At 40.1% G+C, this 18791-nt stretch overlaps 2 protein-coding genes across 4 annotated transcripts; one reads left to right on the top strand and one right to left on the bottom strand.

Moving 5' to 3' along the window:
- Window positions 1–21: 21 nt before the first annotated feature.
- si:dkey-183j2.10 (glutamate receptor U1) lies at window positions 22–5279 on the bottom strand. The gene is made up of 10 exons (XM_056394588.1): window positions 5184–5279; window positions 4912–4997; window positions 3422–3453; window positions 3131–3310; window positions 2685–2908; window positions 2414–2511; window positions 2047–2264; window positions 1709–1928; window positions 1369–1613; window positions 22–647 (listed from the first exon to the last, which is right to left on the bottom strand). The coding sequence occupies exons 2-10, from the start codon at window positions 4994–4996 to the stop codon at window positions 543–545; spliced, it is 1407 nt and encodes a 468-aa protein (XP_056250563.1). The 5' UTR covers window position 4997; window positions 5184–5279; the 3' UTR covers window positions 22–542.
- Window positions 5280–8395: 3116 nt separating this feature from the next.
- brpf3a (bromodomain and PHD finger containing, 3a) lies at window positions 8396–18700 on the top strand. Of its 3 annotated transcripts, none has more exons than XM_056394548.1 (13): window positions 8396–8945; window positions 10409–11935; window positions 12206–12362; window positions 12927–13058; window positions 13501–13629; window positions 13739–14036; window positions 14135–14470; window positions 14854–15408; window positions 15501–15558; window positions 15857–15945; window positions 16146–16243; window positions 16329–16483; window positions 16580–18700. In XM_056394548.1, the coding sequence occupies exons 2-13, from the start codon at window positions 10428–10430 to the stop codon at window positions 16761–16763; spliced, it is 3699 nt and encodes a 1232-aa protein (XP_056250523.1). In that variant the 5' UTR covers window positions 8396–8945; window positions 10409–10427; the 3' UTR covers window positions 16764–18700. The 3 variants fall into 3 exon arrangements, with proteins under 3 accessions (XP_056250523.1, XP_056250533.1, XP_056250514.1); XM_056394558.1 differs by having other exon boundaries at window positions 8397–8945; window positions 13739–14051; window positions 16170–16243; XM_056394539.1 differs by having other exon boundaries at window positions 8397–8945; window positions 13739–14051.
- Window positions 18701–18791: the final 91 nt, after the last annotated feature.

Below are 18791 nucleotides of genomic sequence, written 5' to 3'. Positions count from 1 at the left end.
ATGGGAAGACACGAAGCAGAATTTCACAATTAGACAGTTTTTTTTTTTTATTATTTTAGGTCTGCTGTAATGTTTACAATCCACACTGTTGTACTCATGCTGCTGGAATGTTTACAAACAACACAGTTTTTATGCATGAAATACTTTTTAAAAAGAAATTGATGCCATTGCCAACTGTACAAAACAGCATGATGTAGAGTCATAGAAAAGTAACAGAAAACTCATAAAGTACATGATCCCTATTTGTTAGTAAAAAGTTTTCAAGTTTAAGCAAGAATGGTTTCAACAGTTATTTTCGTAATATTTTAACTATAATGTTTGCTTTTTCATTGGAACTGTAGCATTTGTACTTGAAAATCAATAAACTAATTATTTTTAATAAAAATGCAAGTTTTTTTATTTTCTAATGTATCTTTTCAAGTAAGAAAGTTCAAAACCTACACTTCAGCTAATGTTTGTCAAATGTCATCAAAAGAAAAAAAACTAAAAGTTAAAAGGATCACAGTTTTCAAACATGGTAAAAACATGTTTCTAGATCATTTCTATGCCTTTTCTTTATCTTTGTCTACATTTTCCTGGGGTCTGCTTGCATTGCTGGTCCTCAAGCGCAGACTCAGTTCTTCAGTCAGCACAGTGCAACAGGATTTCTGAGGGAGAGATAAAAATATAAATCAGTTAATGTGTCAATATGTTGATGAATTTAATGTGAACGTGGCCAGACTCATACCAAGAAGGAGCTTTTAGAACAAAACAAACTGCACTAAAAATAAATCATATTACAAAAAGAATTAAAGTGCCCAGATATGTGATTCTACCTTTAACAAAAATGCCCCTGTCAATTGAAGGATGAGTGAACTTATTACCTCTGATCAGAAAGTTACATCATACACAATTATGACAAGGAAAATTACCACTGGGGATGTTATTGGGTGTTATTGGCACATCAGATTTAACTAGTCTCTTATGTCAGACACCCTCTTGTGGCAGAATCTAGGAGGTGACTCAATGGATTTGCTAATGTTGGAGTTAGATGCCAAGATATGTAGTGTTTATGAACCACATCTTCAACAGACTTATAAATTGGGCTATACGTAGACAAAAACTAAATGTGATGTCGGCTCCTGACTGGTTTAACAACCAGAAGTTCATTATAATTAATTTTTAATGTCTTTAAATGGTTCAGCAAAGGCTGCAGTCTCAAGGCTTATGAAAGAGTTTCAAATCCTACTGTATAAACACAAATGCACATTGTCAAGCTGAAAACAATACTACTTGCATTAGTTTCTGGAAAGTTAACACTTTGGCGATGAAGGTTTTTTGTTTTTTTTTGTCAGCAGTAATGTGATTTGTGAATGCATTTGCAAATACCCTCTGCTCCACTGCACCCCTGCGACTCTTAGAGGTGAGCTCCAGGACAGCCAACAGTGCTCCCAGCCCCAAGCCCAGGGAAAGAACCAGGAACATCCCCTTGAGGCTGTGCAGCTGCACAGGTGAAGACTTGGTCCTGTCTGCTATGCAGCTGCTGGCCCACCACTTGCTTCGCAGGTAAGCCAGCTCTCCAGCTTCACTCAATTGAAGGATTGCCACACTGAGGTTCTTTATCAAAGGAGAACCTTGAGGAAATTGATAGGTGTAATGTTAGCTACACTATTTCAACATTTTTCTTTTTAATTCAATTATTTAGAGGTCTTAAAATGAGCAGCCTCACCAAACGCAGCAGCAATGCTGTATCCTCTCATGCCAACGACTTCATGAGCTCTGACCAGTTCACAATGCCGCGCCACTGCCAAGTCTAGAGAGACAGATTCTCCAATAAAGGCGAAGTTGCCCTCTTTTGCACGCCGGACCCCCTCATCCATAGATGACACGAAACTCTTAGTTCTCTCCATGTGTTCATAGATTCTGCGATACACTGGGTTGTTTGAATTCTGGATGAAAGAGAAAATAATAATTGGATTGCATAAAAGCTGCCATGAGATAAGTAATCCAATGCACGAGTTGTCTTTCAAGTCTTAACAACTGAGAGATCAACATCTTCATTCTCACCTTAAAGAAGGCAAGGGTGGAAGAGCCAGCCAGGCAGCCATACTCAATTGTGTCCTGATTGGCCAAGTCCTCAAATCCTTTCACCATCAGCTGAGCTGACTCAGAGCTCTTAGAGGAGCTGAGGTTGGAGAAATAACAAGCCAGGAGGACAACAGTAAAAAACCACCAGCTGCAGCAGATGACACGACCTGAAAGAGCTTTGGGGTGAGGACCAGCACCTGACAACACGAAAAGGAACACAAGGAAGAAATGTTATTCTATATGAGAAAGAGAAGTTTTGCAGATAAAAAGAAACAAATGAGTAGTACAGAGACTCTCCTCTCCATTTGCTGTGTTGGCATACGAAGTGTCTGGTTTTGCTGTTTACCTTGAAGAGTCAGAGCTCCAGCTGTGTACCACAGGCTGTGGAGGAAGCTGAATCGGTTCTGTTCACTCTGAGGCTGACTCCACTCACACGGGCTGATTCTGCAGTCACGTAAAAAAATAAAAAGAATCATTAATGTAACACCACTCCACTGCTTGCAAAAATGTGGAAATATCCCCAGAAAATAAGTAGATGTTCACATTTAAATCCATATACAACCCCATCAGTAAACAACGATAAATAGATGAAAGATTCAACTTCTTGCATTACCAACCTGGCAACTATAAAGATGCTTGCAGCAGTCCCCAGATAGGCAATGAGGATGCCGACCCAGGTCTCAGCTGTAAAGGGGGTCAGAAAATCAAAGAAGCCCGATCCCTCCGAGATGTCCTTCCTCAGCAGGATGCTGATTCCTGTTTGCATGAACGGTTTGGTCATCCCCACGGCTTTCTCACGGGCTGCAGTGAGAGTCAGTGGAGCGATCGCAAGATCTGCCTCCTGCAGGGGAATGCATCAAAACATTGAACGTGTGTAAGAAGATATTATAGACATACATTTATAGAAAATTGTTAAGGGGTTGAAGAGTTTTTAATTTAACCAACAACCCCGCCACATATTGACTTATTTTGAATGCAACAGTTGCCAGCTCGACGACTCAAGCTTCTACAGAGTACTCTGCTGTCCTTTGACTCCTTCAAATGTCAGTTTTCATATACTCACCCCTCTCACCACCTCTCCAATCATCCCATTCCAGTTCCCATTGTCATCTTGCCTGCCGTACGAACCATCTTTCACCAGCTGCACTCTGTACTTAAAGCCCAGTTTCTTGGCAACTTCAGACAGCAGGTCCATGCAAAAGCCTTCCAGCTGAGTGCCCTTGGAAATTGTATATGGCTCTTGCTATAAGGAAAAATGTTAAAAGATAATCAGTAAAATGTGCTTTATCTTTGATCTTGTATTCACAGTGACAAGCTTAAGTATTAAGAGTCAGAAAGGTAAAGATAAAACTACCTTTATAGTTGTGATTCTCAGCTCAGATTGCACTGATGATGAGGGGGAAGAGTAAGGAGCAAGTTAATGCAATAACGTTTGGATTAGTAGCTCCCAAACCTTTCATAATTTTTCTCAAAAGTATCTTTTACACAACCATGTCTCAACAATTATTAATTGGATAAACATGAAATTTTATACAGACATTCGTGGCCACCAGAGGATGAATCCCTTTGTCTTTGTTGATCCTCTGACTTATTATCTAGCACCAACGACAGGTCCTAGTTCTCAAATGTCTGGTGAAATATCTTAATAACTACAGGATGGATTGGCACAAAGGATTTTGGTGATGGTGACTTTACTGACATTAGTATCTAGTTTAAAAGCATTGCAAAATAAGCTAGCATGGATGTAGACTCTTGCTAATAGTATTTTTGCATTTATAGCTTAGTTGTTTTTTGATATGGTTGAAAATGCAATATAAAATGCAGACAATGTAAATGTTACCTCATTCTTGGGGTGAAACATTATCAAAAATGTATAATAAATCTTGTATAAATCATCTTGTCTATGAAAACTGAACAGTTGGGATGGAATGAGGACACAACAAATAATGAGGATACATTACAGTAAGAGAGCGACTCATTTGTGTAGGGGCCGTCTTCAGACTTTGCTCTGACACGCAGAGATGTCTGAGGTGAATTTTGGGGTACATGACTTGACCTTCTAGCCACAACTGGTTTCCGGTATCCTAGAGATCTGGCCACTCTCCTTTTCTACTTGAAAACATTTTGCAGACCACAATCTATTTAGAGCAGTGTGTTAATTCAAAGAGTCTCAGTGCCATGGCACTGTGGGATGGGAGGGCAGTCAAAGAGTATCAAAAGCCTCAATTCAGGCCAAGGCCTCAGGGATCCATCACCACGGGGTGATCCTGACAACCATCAGATCCTCCTTTTCAAAAGATGACACGTATACAAGCTCTTCAAGCCCCTGTCACTTTTTGGCCACTCTGAACACAGAGTCTTTGTTTGCTCCATAGAGTTGATTTATTGCCATTTTTTGTGACAGTGTCTACTGGCTTGCTTCCTTGTCTGTTTTTCTACAAGAGTTGGACAGGATGTGGCACTACACTTTGATATTCATCCGATTTGACAGTCTATGTATTTATGTCTTGTCAAGCCTGAGAAATTTCTACCAAATCCAGCAGTGAAAACATGAGGAATTTGGCACAAGTAAAAAGCAAGCTGCCACCACACTGAATTACAAATGCAGTGACCGGGTCAAACTTAGAAATATTAGTGTCCAGAAACCAATTTTTTTTCTTTTCTTTTTTTCTAATGTTGTCAATCAGACCGACTTCTACATCAGCGTACACTCAATCACTTTATACATTTGAGGTAAAAAAACAACAAAACAATTGTCAGCATTGTCTAACAACCCTGGTGAAATCTGTTAAATTGCTCTATTTCTGCATAAGTACAAACCTAAGATGAATAAAATTCCCTTACCTGCAGCACAGATTCCCGTTTCCAGGAAAAACCCAAAGGACAGTGCAAAGAAGCCAAACAGCATCTTGTTTCTGCTGATCTGCATCCTAAGAGTTAAAAATAGACAGTTAGAGGTTGATGGTGCACCAGAATGATCACATGGATAAACTGAAATAAATGTATGTTGAGATCTTTCTTGATACAAATGCAAAAATGTGATTCAAACCATTACATTAAATAGTTTAAAAACTGAAAATCGGTGAAGAGAACATACAGAAGATGAATGTCCTTACCTGACGAGAGTCCAAGATGTGACTGCTGGATTGGCACGTCAGGCTTCAGACAGACCCCAGTAATGCAGCGTGATCTGAAGTTTTTCAGATTCAAATGTGTTAAGACAGCCAACGAAGTGTTTGTGGGTGGAGAAAGTGGAAGAATTTTGAAGGGTTGGGGAGAAGCAGCGTGAAGTACGAACATACAGCTTCCAGTATGGATTAAAATGTGGTGATTTGTACTAAGAATGACCCATAGAATATCTTAATAATATAAATGAATAAAAAAGCATCTGAGTCACATCATCTTGTTAGAGAGCAGTAACATAATACATGTATTGTACTTTAGCTAAGTATCATGGGTTTTGTGATATTTACATTACATGTGAACAAAGTTGAATATTTGAAGCTCATGAAGCTATAGAGGCGGCTGTCACACAATGTATGTATTACACTTACAGGAAGCTACTGTATACATAAAGTATAACTGTTGAAGAAGTACATTGAATTTTTTAACCTTTATTTATTCAGGGTAGTTTCACTAGGAGGCAGTTTTTCTTTTACAGCAACACACTGACCACATTCACACAGTTACACAGATTCACACCTGGAAGCTGCCCAGTACAACAGTCAGTACACGGTCTGACCTATTGGCCACTGGAGCAGTTTAGGTTCAGGGCGTAGCTCAAGAGCACCACAGTAGTGCTGATGAGGGAGAGGCTTCTTTTCACTTTTCCCAGCCAGATTTGCTAGTCTTGGAAATGAACCTGTGACCCTCCAGTCACACGTTTGCATCTCTAACCTTGAGGCCGCCACGCCCCTGAATACAGATTAATGGAGACTAACACAAATATGAATGTTATTGGGTTTTGGTCTCTTTTGGAGATGTTTATGTCAAGCCTCAAAAAGCTCAGTATAAGTTTATATATGTATACAGAAGTTAACAAGCCAGCATCAGCCTTTGAAAGACAACATTTCCCTCTCCTCATTTAAAGTAAAAAACAGATTGGCTTAAATCTTGCGATGCCACAAACAAAAATCCAAATGTTGTAACACAAAGAGAAAAAAGATGTAGAGTGAAGATATTCTTGCAAAGAACTGAACATAAAACTAGTCGCCTATTGAGGAGAGTGCACACTGACCCTGGGAAGATATCTGAGGCTCAGTGAAGTGTTGAATTAAGAAAAGTAAGAAAGTCTTTTCTTATGTCATAAATACATAAAACCTTCCAGTCTGTTTAAAGCTAACCAAGACTGAAGATTTGTTTTTTGTTTCAAAATCAATATTTGGTACGGTCCTCTTTGACAGGTTTAGCTCTCTGAATAACTCTCGTCTACCTGACTACATACAGTAAGCTATGTATTTTACAGTATGGGAGGGGGCATGCATAAAAATAAGACTGTTCTAGTACTGTTTGTGTGTTTGTTTGTTTTAGTTGAATTTGTATTTTACCATTCACATCTAAACCAATTGTCTTACTCTATATGGTTGCAGGTAGATATAGCTTGATATAAGCACATCACAGTTTAATCTGGATTGTGGACACTATAAAATGAGTGATAATACATCAATAAATTTAAAAAAAGCCTGCTGGCATGGTAAAATGACTTTATCTTAGCACGGGCAAATGATCCTGCTGCAATTTGAAGTAAGTGCATCTTCTCCTGCCAGTGGAGGAAGTTCATTTAACAAAAATCATTGTTGGCTTTGATGGAGCACAAACCCATAACATTACTGTTTAATCTTGTACCAATTGAACCACAAGGTTACAAAATTAACTGCAGTTATTCTAATGGAAGAATTTTTGGCAACTCACCTTATCAGAAAGACTGATTCCACATTATATTTTATTATTTGGTCAATTGATCAGTTACATTTTCTGTAAATGTTATCTCCATATATTATGGTCAAAACTCAGTTTCAAAGAACAGACACTTCCAGGAGCATACATTGAACCACACACATATATACATAAATCTGTATTTTGATTTGTTTTTTTCTTTATTAATTTACAATTGTCATTTAATCCACCTCTAAAGAAATATAGTTTGCCTGTAACTGTAGAATTTGAACCCCTCCTAAAACAGTCCTAAAATTCCCAGAAACAATACTGAGGGGACATAACCTAAGACTCCTGATGTAATGTAATAAAAAAGAGAATAATGCAAAATCCATTTTATGTGTCAGGTAAGTTAAAATGAAATAAATGTAATGTTGGTTTACAGAGGCTCTCAGTGCATACACATGCAGTTACCCAGCAACAGAGGCATATAGGTAGGATATCTGATACACAGGTCAGATAAAAAGGCTATTTTTGGACAAAATATTTAACTTTCACTTATATTAGGCCAACAAAATATAAATTAGAAAAAATGGGGGCAAGACTTTGAAAGCAGATCCTACTGATTGATAAAACAGACCCAACTCAAGGTCCACTTAGAGCTTTCAAAAATATCACCCAGTCTTCATTAGCTGACAGAGTTTGCACACAGATGGATCTGTTGACATGTGAGTTCTGTAACTGTTGCAATTTCATCTGCAGCACTTTTTTAGACTTTTTATCTGTGCTGGCTTAAGAATTCATTCACAACAGCTCATTCTTTTATTGAAAGCTCCACAAAAAGCTGAAGCTTTTGTTAGACTTGCTTTGTCAATGTTTCCCAAGGTTCCACTTTTAATCCAGGCCAAGAAGTACTACAAGTGATGTGGATGAAACAATACCAGCTACTGGGCAGATACAGAACCAACAGATTCACCTTTATTAGAACTGTGCAAACTCCATCCACTGTTGAAGACTATGTGATACAAGCTGCAGAAAAGCTAGTAACTAGACAAGAGGGTTTTGGGCTGTTGATCTCACGTCACGTTGGGCTCTGAGAAGTTATAATCAGCATTTTTCTCTATTTTCTGACAAAACAATTAATCAATTAGTAGACTAATTAATAAGCACATTAATCAGTAATGAAAATACTATTTAGCTGCAGCCCCTGCAGCCTGAAATGAAATGTATTAGTATAAATGGAAGACTTCACCAAATGAATAAGATATGATATCAGTGTTTCTATGACTACAGCAATCTATTTTGCAAAGCCCTTGTATATTAGAAATATAGGCAAATGCGTGAACAAGTATTTGATTATTGTTTTCTTCATATTATGTTGTTATTATACTTGGATACTGGATTGTTTAAATTACAGGTTTGTTTCTCATGCTTACCTAGAAATAACAGGTGTGTAACAGGTACAATATGGGATCTGGGGAGAAATGAAGATGAAGCCATAAGGCGCGGAATATCTATGTCGTTGTTTTTCCCATCGCTTCTTTCTGTGTTGAGCTCTAGACTGAGTTCGATGAATTCAGTTTATCGGCTTGACCAATCAGAGCTCGGTGCGCGTTGCGTGCGAGGTGAGGCGGCGACCTACTATTGGCTGAGGTGGTTTTCTCCAAAGGGGCGTATTTTTTCAAGCCATCTTGACTGAATATTTAGCCTCATCCAAGGTACATTAATTTGATATCTTCGGGATTTTGCTGCCCCCAAGTTGCTAACAGGCATCGTTTGAAAGGTTTAAAGCACAGCTATGAGACCGGGTCGAGTTTGTGTGTCTGACCGAAGTCACAGCGGAGAAGTGAAGTGCTGAAGATGACGCTGTCGCTCCTGAAATTACCGGCTAGCTAAGCTAACGGCTAGCATGTCCGCCTTGGTTGTAGTCTGTCACTAGCTGACATTTAGCTAGGTGCAGTAATTCTGTTTGGCACTCGCACTGCAGAGGACGATTTTACAAGGTAAACGACACTGATATTTACAGTATTTTCGGCGTTGCTTAGAAATTCTGCTGTTTTGTTACACGACTTCTGTGTGTCCCGTCCGATCGAGTAACGTTTTCACATCAGCAAGAGACAATATTTTTGCAGGGGTCTTGAGTACAAAGCAATGCCCGAAACGTTGCACATTGGCACTGTCGTGATCTAATGTATAAATGCAATTAATTTATGCATTTAGGCACGGTGCATACAGTGCATCTGCTTTCTGGTTGCTTTTGGCATGTATAATTGGGCTGCTAATCAACTTGCAATACAAATGTTGTCTCTGCTGTTGTGCGCCTAAAATGGCTGACAGATGTTAGATACTCGGGTTGGTATTTAGCGCTCTTCAACCGAACTACGCACAGCAACAAGGAAAAAATAGAGGATGCTGCCATGTCATTGGGCTGAGAGAAACATGGCAGTGTTACAGACTCCTGATTGGACCAATGGAGAGAGAGCTGAGCTGCATGTATGCAAGCAGTACAAGTTGCTGTAGTTGTGTTTGTGCAGCAGGAGTACTTGAGGTAACATGCTGTATGTTTATTACAGTAGCACCAGAGTTGACCCCTTTGTGTCCAGGAGTGAGACGAATAAACAGATCTTACCAATATTGCTAAATCAGATGGCAGTACATGAATATGATAAATCATGAAAAAAAGAAATCCATTATAGGCACACAAGGGAATATAAAACAAGCTTTGAGGGGAAAATATAATACAATTTTGTAACCAATTTATTAATTATTACTCGTTTATAACATTTTAACCACTGTTTTTTGGCTTCTTTCTCTTACCCCAGTAACATTGAACAGCAAGGAGGTAAAATTAAAGTTACCATGGTGTGATAAGAGGGAGGTTTGCCCAAAATAATGTTCTCCCAAACATACATTGGTAGCCACAGCCCCACAGTGGCTCATATTGGACAGATGGATGTCAGAGCAACAAATTATACTTTATATCAACTAATCAATCAGTGGGTGTGATAGCAGACATCAAAATAGTTATTTACCAATAAATTCAGATCTCAGATTTTATAGAATCAAGACCATGATTACTTGATAGGGAGTACAAACAACATCTACATTACAATAATGACAAAGCAATAGCACCCAACAGGACTGAAGTGCATCATGGATTACTTTACCGAAGCTAAAAAAAGTCCCCTCAATTAGATGTAACATTCATCTTATCTGACTGTTATACCTGAACAAACACAAGACAAATTGTCTACATAGTACTTTGGAAAATATTTTTTTTCCCCCCATTTTTCACTGTGCAAACAATATGATACTCACTACAAAGATTGTTTCTATCACAGCTTTCATATTTTCCACAGCTTCAAACAGCTGCTGTATATCTCCTTCAATTATGGAACAAAGTAGAAACTGGTGTTGAGACAGTAACTTAAATCACAGCAATTTTTTTTTTCTTTTCATCTGTTAGGGAGCTGGTGTAAACTCCCATGCGGAAGGTGAGGAGGTGGGAATGTGAGACAGTTGTTTGCGGACTCAACATGGGTAGGGGTCGAGGCAGAGGGAGAGGAAGGGGCAGGGGATCGTCTGGCCAGTTGCGGCCCCCCTCGCCCTACAGACTGCAGCTCTCTCCATCCAGGGAGACTTTGACATACGCTCAGGCACAGAAAATAGTGGAAGTGGACCTAGATGGAAGGCTCCATCGGATTAACATCACAGATCCTCTGCCGGTTATAACTGAGGACGAGATGATGGCCCAGGACATTGCTGAGTGCAACAGCAATAAGGAGAACAGTGAGCAAACGCAGAGTAAAACCAGATCGTGTAGAAAACCCTCAAACAGTAAAAGCAGGAGGAGTGGTAAAAATCCATCTCATCAGAACCAACGGTCTGGCTCCCAGCAGCACACAGGTGCTACCAATTCCCTCCAGCACCCACCTAACCAAAGCCCACTGCCCGAGCCCACCTTCCGTGTGCTGAGTTCAGTTTGCCCTTCAGAGGCGCCTCCTCTCCCTACAGCATACTACCGTTACATAGAAAAGTCAGGGGAGGAACAGGACAGTGTGGCTGAGTATGACATGGACGAGGAGGACCTGGCCTGGCTGGAGATGGTGAACCAGAAGAGGGTGTCTGACGGTCATGCCTCTGTATCTCCAGACACTTTTGAGCTACTGATTGATCGTCTGGAAAGGGAGTCTATCCTGGAGTCCCGTAGCCAGGCTCTGTCCCAGAGTGCAGTCGATGAGGACGCTTTCTGCTGTGTCTGCCTGGATGACGAATGTCTCAACAGTAATGTCATCCTGTTCTGTGACATCTGCAATCTGGCCGTCCACCAGGAGTGTTATGGTGTGCCCTACGTTCCTGAGGGCCAGTGGCTGTGCCGCTGCTGCCTGCAGTCCCCCTCCCGTCCTGTAGACTGTGTGCTCTGTCCCAACCGAGGAGGTGCCTTCAAACAGACAAGTGATGGACGTTGGGCTCATGTTGTCTGTGCCATATGGATCCCGGAGGTGTGCTTTGCCAACACAGTGTTTTTAGAACCTGTTGAGGGGGTCAAGAACATCCCTCCTGCTCGCTGGAAGCTCACCTGCTACCTGTGTAAGCAGAAAGGCAGAGGAGCATCCATTCAGTGCCACAAAGCCAACTGTTACAGGGCCTTTCATGTTACCTGCGCCCAGAAGGCTGGCCTCTTTATGAAGATAGATCCAGTCCGGGAGACGGGCGTCAACGGTACCACCTTCTCTGTGAAGAAGACTGCTTTCTGTGAGCATCACTCCCCTGTTGGGTTTCGGCGGGACGGGTCAGGAGACGAGTCGGTTGAAGGAAGACTGGTAGGGGGCAGAGGGAACCGGGGTCAGAGGTCATATACTCAAAGACCCCCCTCACCACCAAACAAGAAGCCTGTCAAAGGCCAGAAAAAGAAGAATACAAAAGGGTCTGGTGGGTCGACACGTCGCTCAAATGTGCCTGTGCTGCTCGTGCCTCAGATCCCCTCTCACAGGTGTGACATTTGAATATTGTGAGAATTTATTTAACCCAGCATGTCCAGATAATGTTACTGTAGTGTAAAAGAGGTTATTTATCTTTCCAGCGATCGATAGGAAACATCACTTTTATGTAATTTGGTTTTGACCCAGTGAAATTAATCAATAAATGTAAAAGTCTGTAAAATGTCTGTATTGATATTTTAAATGACCTTATCTCAGGGGTGTCATTATGACCTCCAGTATTACCGCACAGGTTTTAATAAGCAACTTTTACATCTTCACAGGCTAAACAAGATCTGCACAGGAGCTGAAGTCCAGAGAAAGAATCAATTCATGCAGAGGCTTCATAACTACTGGTTACTGAAACGTCAGTCACGAAATGGGATGCCTTTAATACGTCGACTTCATTCCCATCTACAGGCCCACAGGACTGCAGAGCAGGTGAGCAGAGAAATTTGGGGACAGTATGTGTTTCAAAAGGAAAATTATAGAATAAAATCTTTTCTACTTAAGTGCAATAACTGCAATTGCGGCAAAATATTAGATATATTGTTATGTTGTACCTTTGGTTTATCATTAGAAAATCAGGGATTCGGAGAACCAATAAAGTCTGTTCAGAACAGAGTCAGTCATGGCGCTCACACCATGTTTGTGTTCTCACACACTGAAATCAAGCATAAGCCCAGACATCACACTTTGCAATAGCGGATTCAGATGGATGGCAAGCTTCCACGCATGCCCTCGCTGTTCTGTCATCTTTGTTGTAGACATCTCGTTGTAGCAGAGGGCGATAGCGTGTAAAAAGTTGTCAATGCCAGTTTCAATCTATTGCTCACTCACTTATAATGCCAGGCAATGGTTTAAGCTGTTTTAACCAACAAGTGCAGGGGAAAAAAATAAGATTTATCCGCAGTGGTTAAGATGATAAAATACAATGTTAATTATAATGGACTTCAAAGCTGAATCAGAAAACTGATCTCTTTGTACTTGTTCCTTTGTGTCCAGAGGGAGCCCGACGAGAAGCTGTGTGCTGCGAGAGAGGAGCTTCGATACTGGCAAAAGTTGAGGCAAGACCTTGAAAGAGCCAGACTTTTGGTGGAGTTGATCCGCAAGAGAGAGAGGCTAAAGAGAGAACAGGTGCGTTACAGAGGAAGTGTGAGGCATGAGACAGGCTATAATTATTTTGGGTATTTTTTTACAAGACTCCTATCAGTGTTACCATTTACAAACATCTCTGTTAGAGCTGCAATAATTTGTCAATTAATTAATTAGTTGATGGTCACTTCTCAAACATGAATATTTGCAGATTTGTTTTGTAGTCATCTATGATAAGTATCTGAATATCACAAGCAATTTAAACAAGTTACCTTGGAATCTTTTACTATTTTCTGACATTTTATAGACAAAATGATTAATAATTTAATTGAAAAGATAATAGGCAGAGGAATTGATAATGAAAATAAGTGTTAGAGACAGCTGTAATCTATGTTCTCTTCAGCATTCATGATTCATTTGAACCTTTAAAGAGTGACCTTGTATTTCCTCTCCTCTCCCCTGTGTGTTTACATCATCTCTTCAGATGAAAATTCAGCAGGCTGCTCTTGAGTTGAAGTTGACTCCAGCGTTGACGCTTCTCCGATCCACCTTGGACCAACTGCAAGAGAAGGACACGGCCAAAATCTTCTCTGAGCCCGTCAATCTGTCAGAGGTTGGTGCAGTTTGAAAACAATCTACTTAAATACAGTTTTCAATCAGCAACACATTTCTTTGTCTTTATTATGACTCAGCTAATATTCTGATTATAATGATTCACTGAGGTCCCAGATTACTTGGAGTTTATTTCCCAACCCATGGACTTCTCCACCATGCGTACCAAACTGGAGGGACATGCCTACTGCTCCATCACCGACCTAGAGAAGGACTTTGACCTTATGATTACTAACTGCCTCAAGTACAACTCCAAGGACACCATGTTTCACAAGACAGCTTTACAGCTGCGGGAGGTGGGTGGAGCCATCCTCCGCCATGCACACAGGCAGTCTCAAAGCATTGGCCTGGACCCCAACACCGGCATGCATCTCCCTGAGGCTCCAAACAAACATGGCTTCTACCATTGTACGTGGGATGACGGTGAGTTGAGAATGGGAACTAGCTATTTCTTTATGAACATAACCCACATGCCTCAACTATTCTCATGCCCTTTTCTTCCTCAGTGGACTCTCTGCTGGACCCAGAGAACAGACTGCACTTAACCACAGACGAACAACTAAAGGCCTTGCTGGATAAACTGGACATGGTTACATCCATGCGTACCAGCGGTGGACGAACCAAGCGCATTAGGCTTCTGCGCCGAGAGATCAACACTCTCAGACAGAAGGTGAACCAGCAGCAGCAAAACACTCAGTCTGTGAATGGTAATGACAAAGATGATGATGGAAAAGAAGAGGAAGAAGAGGAGGAGGAGCAAGAAGAGGAGGAACAGGAGAAGGAAAAGAAGACAAATATTGTGGATAATGGACCTTTGACTGCAGTGTCCACCTCTGGGACAGGTAAAATGATTTTTAGTTACTTTTCAATGATGCGGTTTGGCTGCACTGAACTGTTGATATTTTTTTGAAGATTAGTGCTGCAGCTGACAATTATTTTCAATATGAGTTAATCTTCTGGTTAAGTTTATGATAAACTGATTAATCATTTTGTCTCCAACATGTAAAATAGTGAAGAATTATGCCCATTAAAATTTCCCAGAGTCCAATACGATGTCTTCAAATGTCTTACTTTATCCAACCAACCAACAAAAACCCAAACATATTCAATTTACAGTGATATAAAACAGAGACTGCAGCCAGTGAACTTTTGGAGATTTTGTTAAGATTCGACTAATTATTTCAGCTTTATTTATGATCCTGAAATAAATTTCTCTTTGATGCAGATGACTCTCCACCTGTGCTAGAACTTACTTGCCCAGTGTCTTCACCACTGCCAGGAGATGCTCCTCTCGAGCCTCCTGTCCTGGGTATTGTAACTGGAGGCCGAAGGTCACCAGGGCGCTCATACAAGCGCCAGAGATCATCCCGCAGTGGGAGCAAAAGCCAAGGTGAAGATGAGGCTGAAGTCGGTGAAACACCATCTTCACAACCGGAAGCTGTTCACGAAGTTACACCGCTGGGAACACCCCCAACCATACCTTTGGCGGGGGTTGGTCGTCGTACGTCTGTTCTGTTTAAGAAAGCTAAAAATGGGGCACGGATGGCAAAAAACAAGTCCCCACCACAGCAGAATGGGAAATCGTCTGAAGGTAAAACCAATGGGTTGGAGAGCACCCCTGGTAGTCCAAATTCACCCGGTGTGACCAACATCACCACTTTACCTCCCAGTCCAAATGCCTCCCCTGCACCTCCCTCTCCTTCCTCGCACCACCTGAGGTCCAGAGGCCTCAGCTCAGAAAATGACGCAGACAAACTCCCTCCACCACCCAGGGAAGCAGGTACGGACAAAATGGATCGCTTCAATTCTGAGAAAGACTCTTGAGATTCATGAAGTCCATATCAGTCATGATTTCATTTGTGTTTGTGTTAGGCCTCACAAATGGAAAGCACAACTCTGCAGACCATGATGATGACGACCAAACATTAAAGTGAGTATGGATAGGTTCATAATCTTTGTTGCTAGTGAATTTTACCTTAAAGCTGCTAATATCAATATTGTTATATTAACAGTGAATCACTTTGACAGAAAATTATAGCCTGATCGCAGAAAAACAAACATGACTCCAAATGACTGCTAATATTGCTTTGTATCTGCTGGATGTGTATATAACCAACTGCTTTTAACTAGAGTGTAATATAAACTTAAAAGGTTGTGTTCACAACTTGTCTGACATTTTATAAATCTGTTGTTGCAGGTTTAAATGTTTTCTCTCCTATTGTTTACAGCTGTAGTGTCTCCCCACCCAAACGTAGTCGGGGTAAACCTGCACTGGCCAAAGTCCCTGGCAGTGAGAATGGAGACATCTCTGGGTCTGGTGTGTATGAAGAAAGGGCAATCAAACTACAGTGAAATGCCACTGTTTTTGTGTGCTTATTGGATGTGTAATGCAAGATTATACACACAAAAAACAAAAGTTTAGTATTTTTATGTTCAGTTCAGTTCAGTTTAAAGTTTGGGCTCAAGAGCTGTCATGAATACAAATTAATTGTATATATTGGAATATCCTGTTCACAGGAAAGTCTACACTTCTGTCTTTAGATAGTGAGACAGAGCTTGCGCCACTGGACCTAGTTTGGGCCAAATGCAGAGGATATCCGTCATACCCAGCAATGGTGAGAATGGATTAAATCTTTTACTTTATGCATAGATGGGTATAATTATTCAATGTACAGTAACTGACATAAATTACTGTTACAGATTGTTGACCCAGATATGCCCCAGGAAGGGCTTCTGCATAACGGCATCCCCATTCCAGTGCCTCCTGTGGAGGTACTTAAACTGGGCGACTGGAGACAAATGGACGAAGGCGAAAAGCTCTTCTTAGTGCTCTTCTTTGACACCAAAAGAACTTGGTAAGATTCAGACAAGCAGGATAAACCTAACACTGAACTTCACAACAAGCGGGAGTAGTCTTGCTCACTTTGAAAATTGTCCCTCTTGGTTTTCAGGCAATGGCTCCCTCGTAATAAACTACTGCCGCTGGGGATGGATGACACTGTAGACAAACTGCGCTTAATGGAAGGAAAGAAACCCAGTGTTCGCAAGTCTGTACACACTGCGTATGACCGAGCCATAGTACATTTAAACCACGTGAGAGGAAATCTTAACTTCACTCCTTCCAATTTTATATAAATTTTAGCTGAAACATTTCATCATCTTAAACAGGCTGCCTGGTTATATGTATAGAAGCTTCATCAACGCTCTTAAAAAGTGGAAAAGTACAATTAGGGATTACCAACATTTCCAGCAGTTGATGGTATTAAAAGGTTTTCTGTTTAGACCCGATGCTCTGGTTTTTAAAATGGAGAGAAAAGGTGCTTGAACATATTTTTGTAGATGAATTTGTTCATTTATTCAAGTAATTTTTTTTAAAAAAGGTTTTACACAACCACTGTTGCTATGTGTTCATATAAAGTTTATTATTTTAGGCCAAAGTGAGTCAAGACTCAAGTGAGAAAAGTGTAAATATTTAATTGTGAAAGGGACTGTCTTGATTCAAAACATATTTAGATTGTAATTGCCATAGAAATGTCACTGTGTTTATTGAAGTGCAAAAGTCCCACTTAATGTTCATGTCATATCTGGACTCCAGAGAAATTTAGCTTTGACAGTTATGGATGAAAATTTTGTCTTTGATATTTCTAAGTGATACTGGTGATATTAAATAAAACATTTAATATTACCAGTATTTTCCAAATAAAAAGGCACCAAACTAAGAAATAGATCATTATGTAGCTTATGCACTTAAATCTGCAGAGGTGGTATACTCTGCTGCTCAAGACGCCTTGATAAATGTAAGGCAAACAAGTTAATAGTAGTAACTTGGAAAGAAGGCCAAAGTGAAAAATAAAATGTTCTTTTGCTTTTCCTTTAAGCTCTGAAGAAGGCGTGCTGTTGACACTACATCGTCATTCTGAAGCACTCCTGCTTCCTTTTGCAAATTACTGCTGAATTACTACTCGTTTACTCCATAAACTTATAATAACCTATATTTCAAATTTTCCCTCCATTGAATCACATGGACTCTAGCCTTTTACTTACTGTTGGAAATATTATTCAAAAACAAATATGTCAAACTTGCTAGAGCTGGCAGTGACACTGAATTTAAAGCTAAGCCTGAAAGGAAGCATAACTGGTTCTACGTTTCATTCCTAGATGTTTGGGTGTGTACACATTTTATTCAGTGGCTCTGAGAATTGGAAGTACAGTACAATAGAACAACTCAAAGTAGTAGAAATACTGATAAATGTTGGTCAAATGGCTGCCAGTGCAAACACTCTTGAACTTTTAGTCCAGCTATGATGTGTTTTGGGTGGGACTTGAGAGGTTTTTACTTATTTTTCCATATTGTGAAACTGTATTATGATACTAGAATGAGTACCTGGTGCAGCTACTTGGTTAGTAAGATGTGACGCCACTACAGAGGTGAAGCTGATTATTTAGTGGTTATTATAACGAAGTCTACTGCAATCACTCACTGAAAAACTTGCAATTATTTGCAAATCTGGCTGAAATGACTTGAAAAGCACAATCGGTCTGTTTTTAAAAAAAAAAAAAAGATGAAAAAAACTTGTAGGATCGGTGACTCCTGGAGCCATATGTGTGGCAAAAAGCTTGTGTGTGTGTATACAGTATATACATATATGTATACAGCCTCAGTGTAGTAAAGGTGCATGTGTATAGTTTTGTAAATATGTAAATGTATGTTTATATTGGCTTACATGAAGTAATTTAAGGAATGCAAAAATCAAATTTAGATTTTAATTTATAATTTGTGGCAGTTGAGAGTGTTATTTAAAAAGTAAAATATTGAAAAGATTTATGTATGATGCTACGTAGCTCTTTGTAATAGTGATGGTATTCACCAACATGTCAGAACATATTCTCTAGAAGTGAGGTGGCACAAGACCTGAGCTCTGTAGGCAGCAGTGACGCCTACATGAGCTTTTCTTGTTTTTCTTGGTGGCACAGGAGATTTTTTGATCTTGTCATTTGAATTGTACTGCAAGATCTGTTAATCTGCCTGAGACAATATTTTCTCATACAAGAATAAATGCTGTTTGAAACAACTGCATGTGTATGTGTCATTTTTAAGGATTCGTAACAGATCAGTTCATCGCACCGTAGCATCTTTGTTTCCCTCAAGTCAAGGATGAATCG

Source organism: Seriola aureovittata, chromosome 2 (genome assembly GCF_021018895.1).
Source record: "Seriola aureovittata isolate HTS-2021-v1 ecotype China chromosome 2, ASM2101889v1, whole genome shotgun sequence".
Lineage (NCBI taxonomy): Eukaryota > Metazoa > Chordata > Actinopteri > Carangiformes > Carangidae > Seriola > Seriola aureovittata.
This window is presented reverse-complemented; position numbering and strand designations above follow the sequence as displayed.

Coding starts and splice junctions, on each gene's coding strand:
- si:dkey-183j2.10 (XM_056394588.1), bottom strand. CDS start 4,996: ATGCAGATCAGCAGAAACAAGATGCTGTTTGGCTTCTTTGCACTGTCC. Junction 3,454..4,911: donor AACGGGAATCTGTGCTGCAG/GTAAGGGAATTT, acceptor CCTCATCATCAG/TGCAATCTGAGCTGAGAATC. Junction 648..1,368: donor GGGGTGCAGTGGAGCAGAGG/GTATTTGCAAAT, acceptor TCTCTCCCTCAG/AAATCCTGTTGCACTGTGCT.
- brpf3a (XM_056394539.1), top strand. CDS start 10,428: ATGCGGAAGGTGAGGAGGTGGGAATGTGAGACAGTTGTTTGCGGACTC. Junction 14,471..14,853: donor AGTGTCCACCTCTGGGACAG/GTAAAATGATTT, acceptor TCTTTGATGCAG/ATGACTCTCCACCTGTGCTA. Junction 16,484..16,579: donor TTTGACACCAAAAGAACTTG/GTAAGATTCAGA, acceptor CTTGGTTTTCAG/GCAATGGCTCCCTCGTAATA.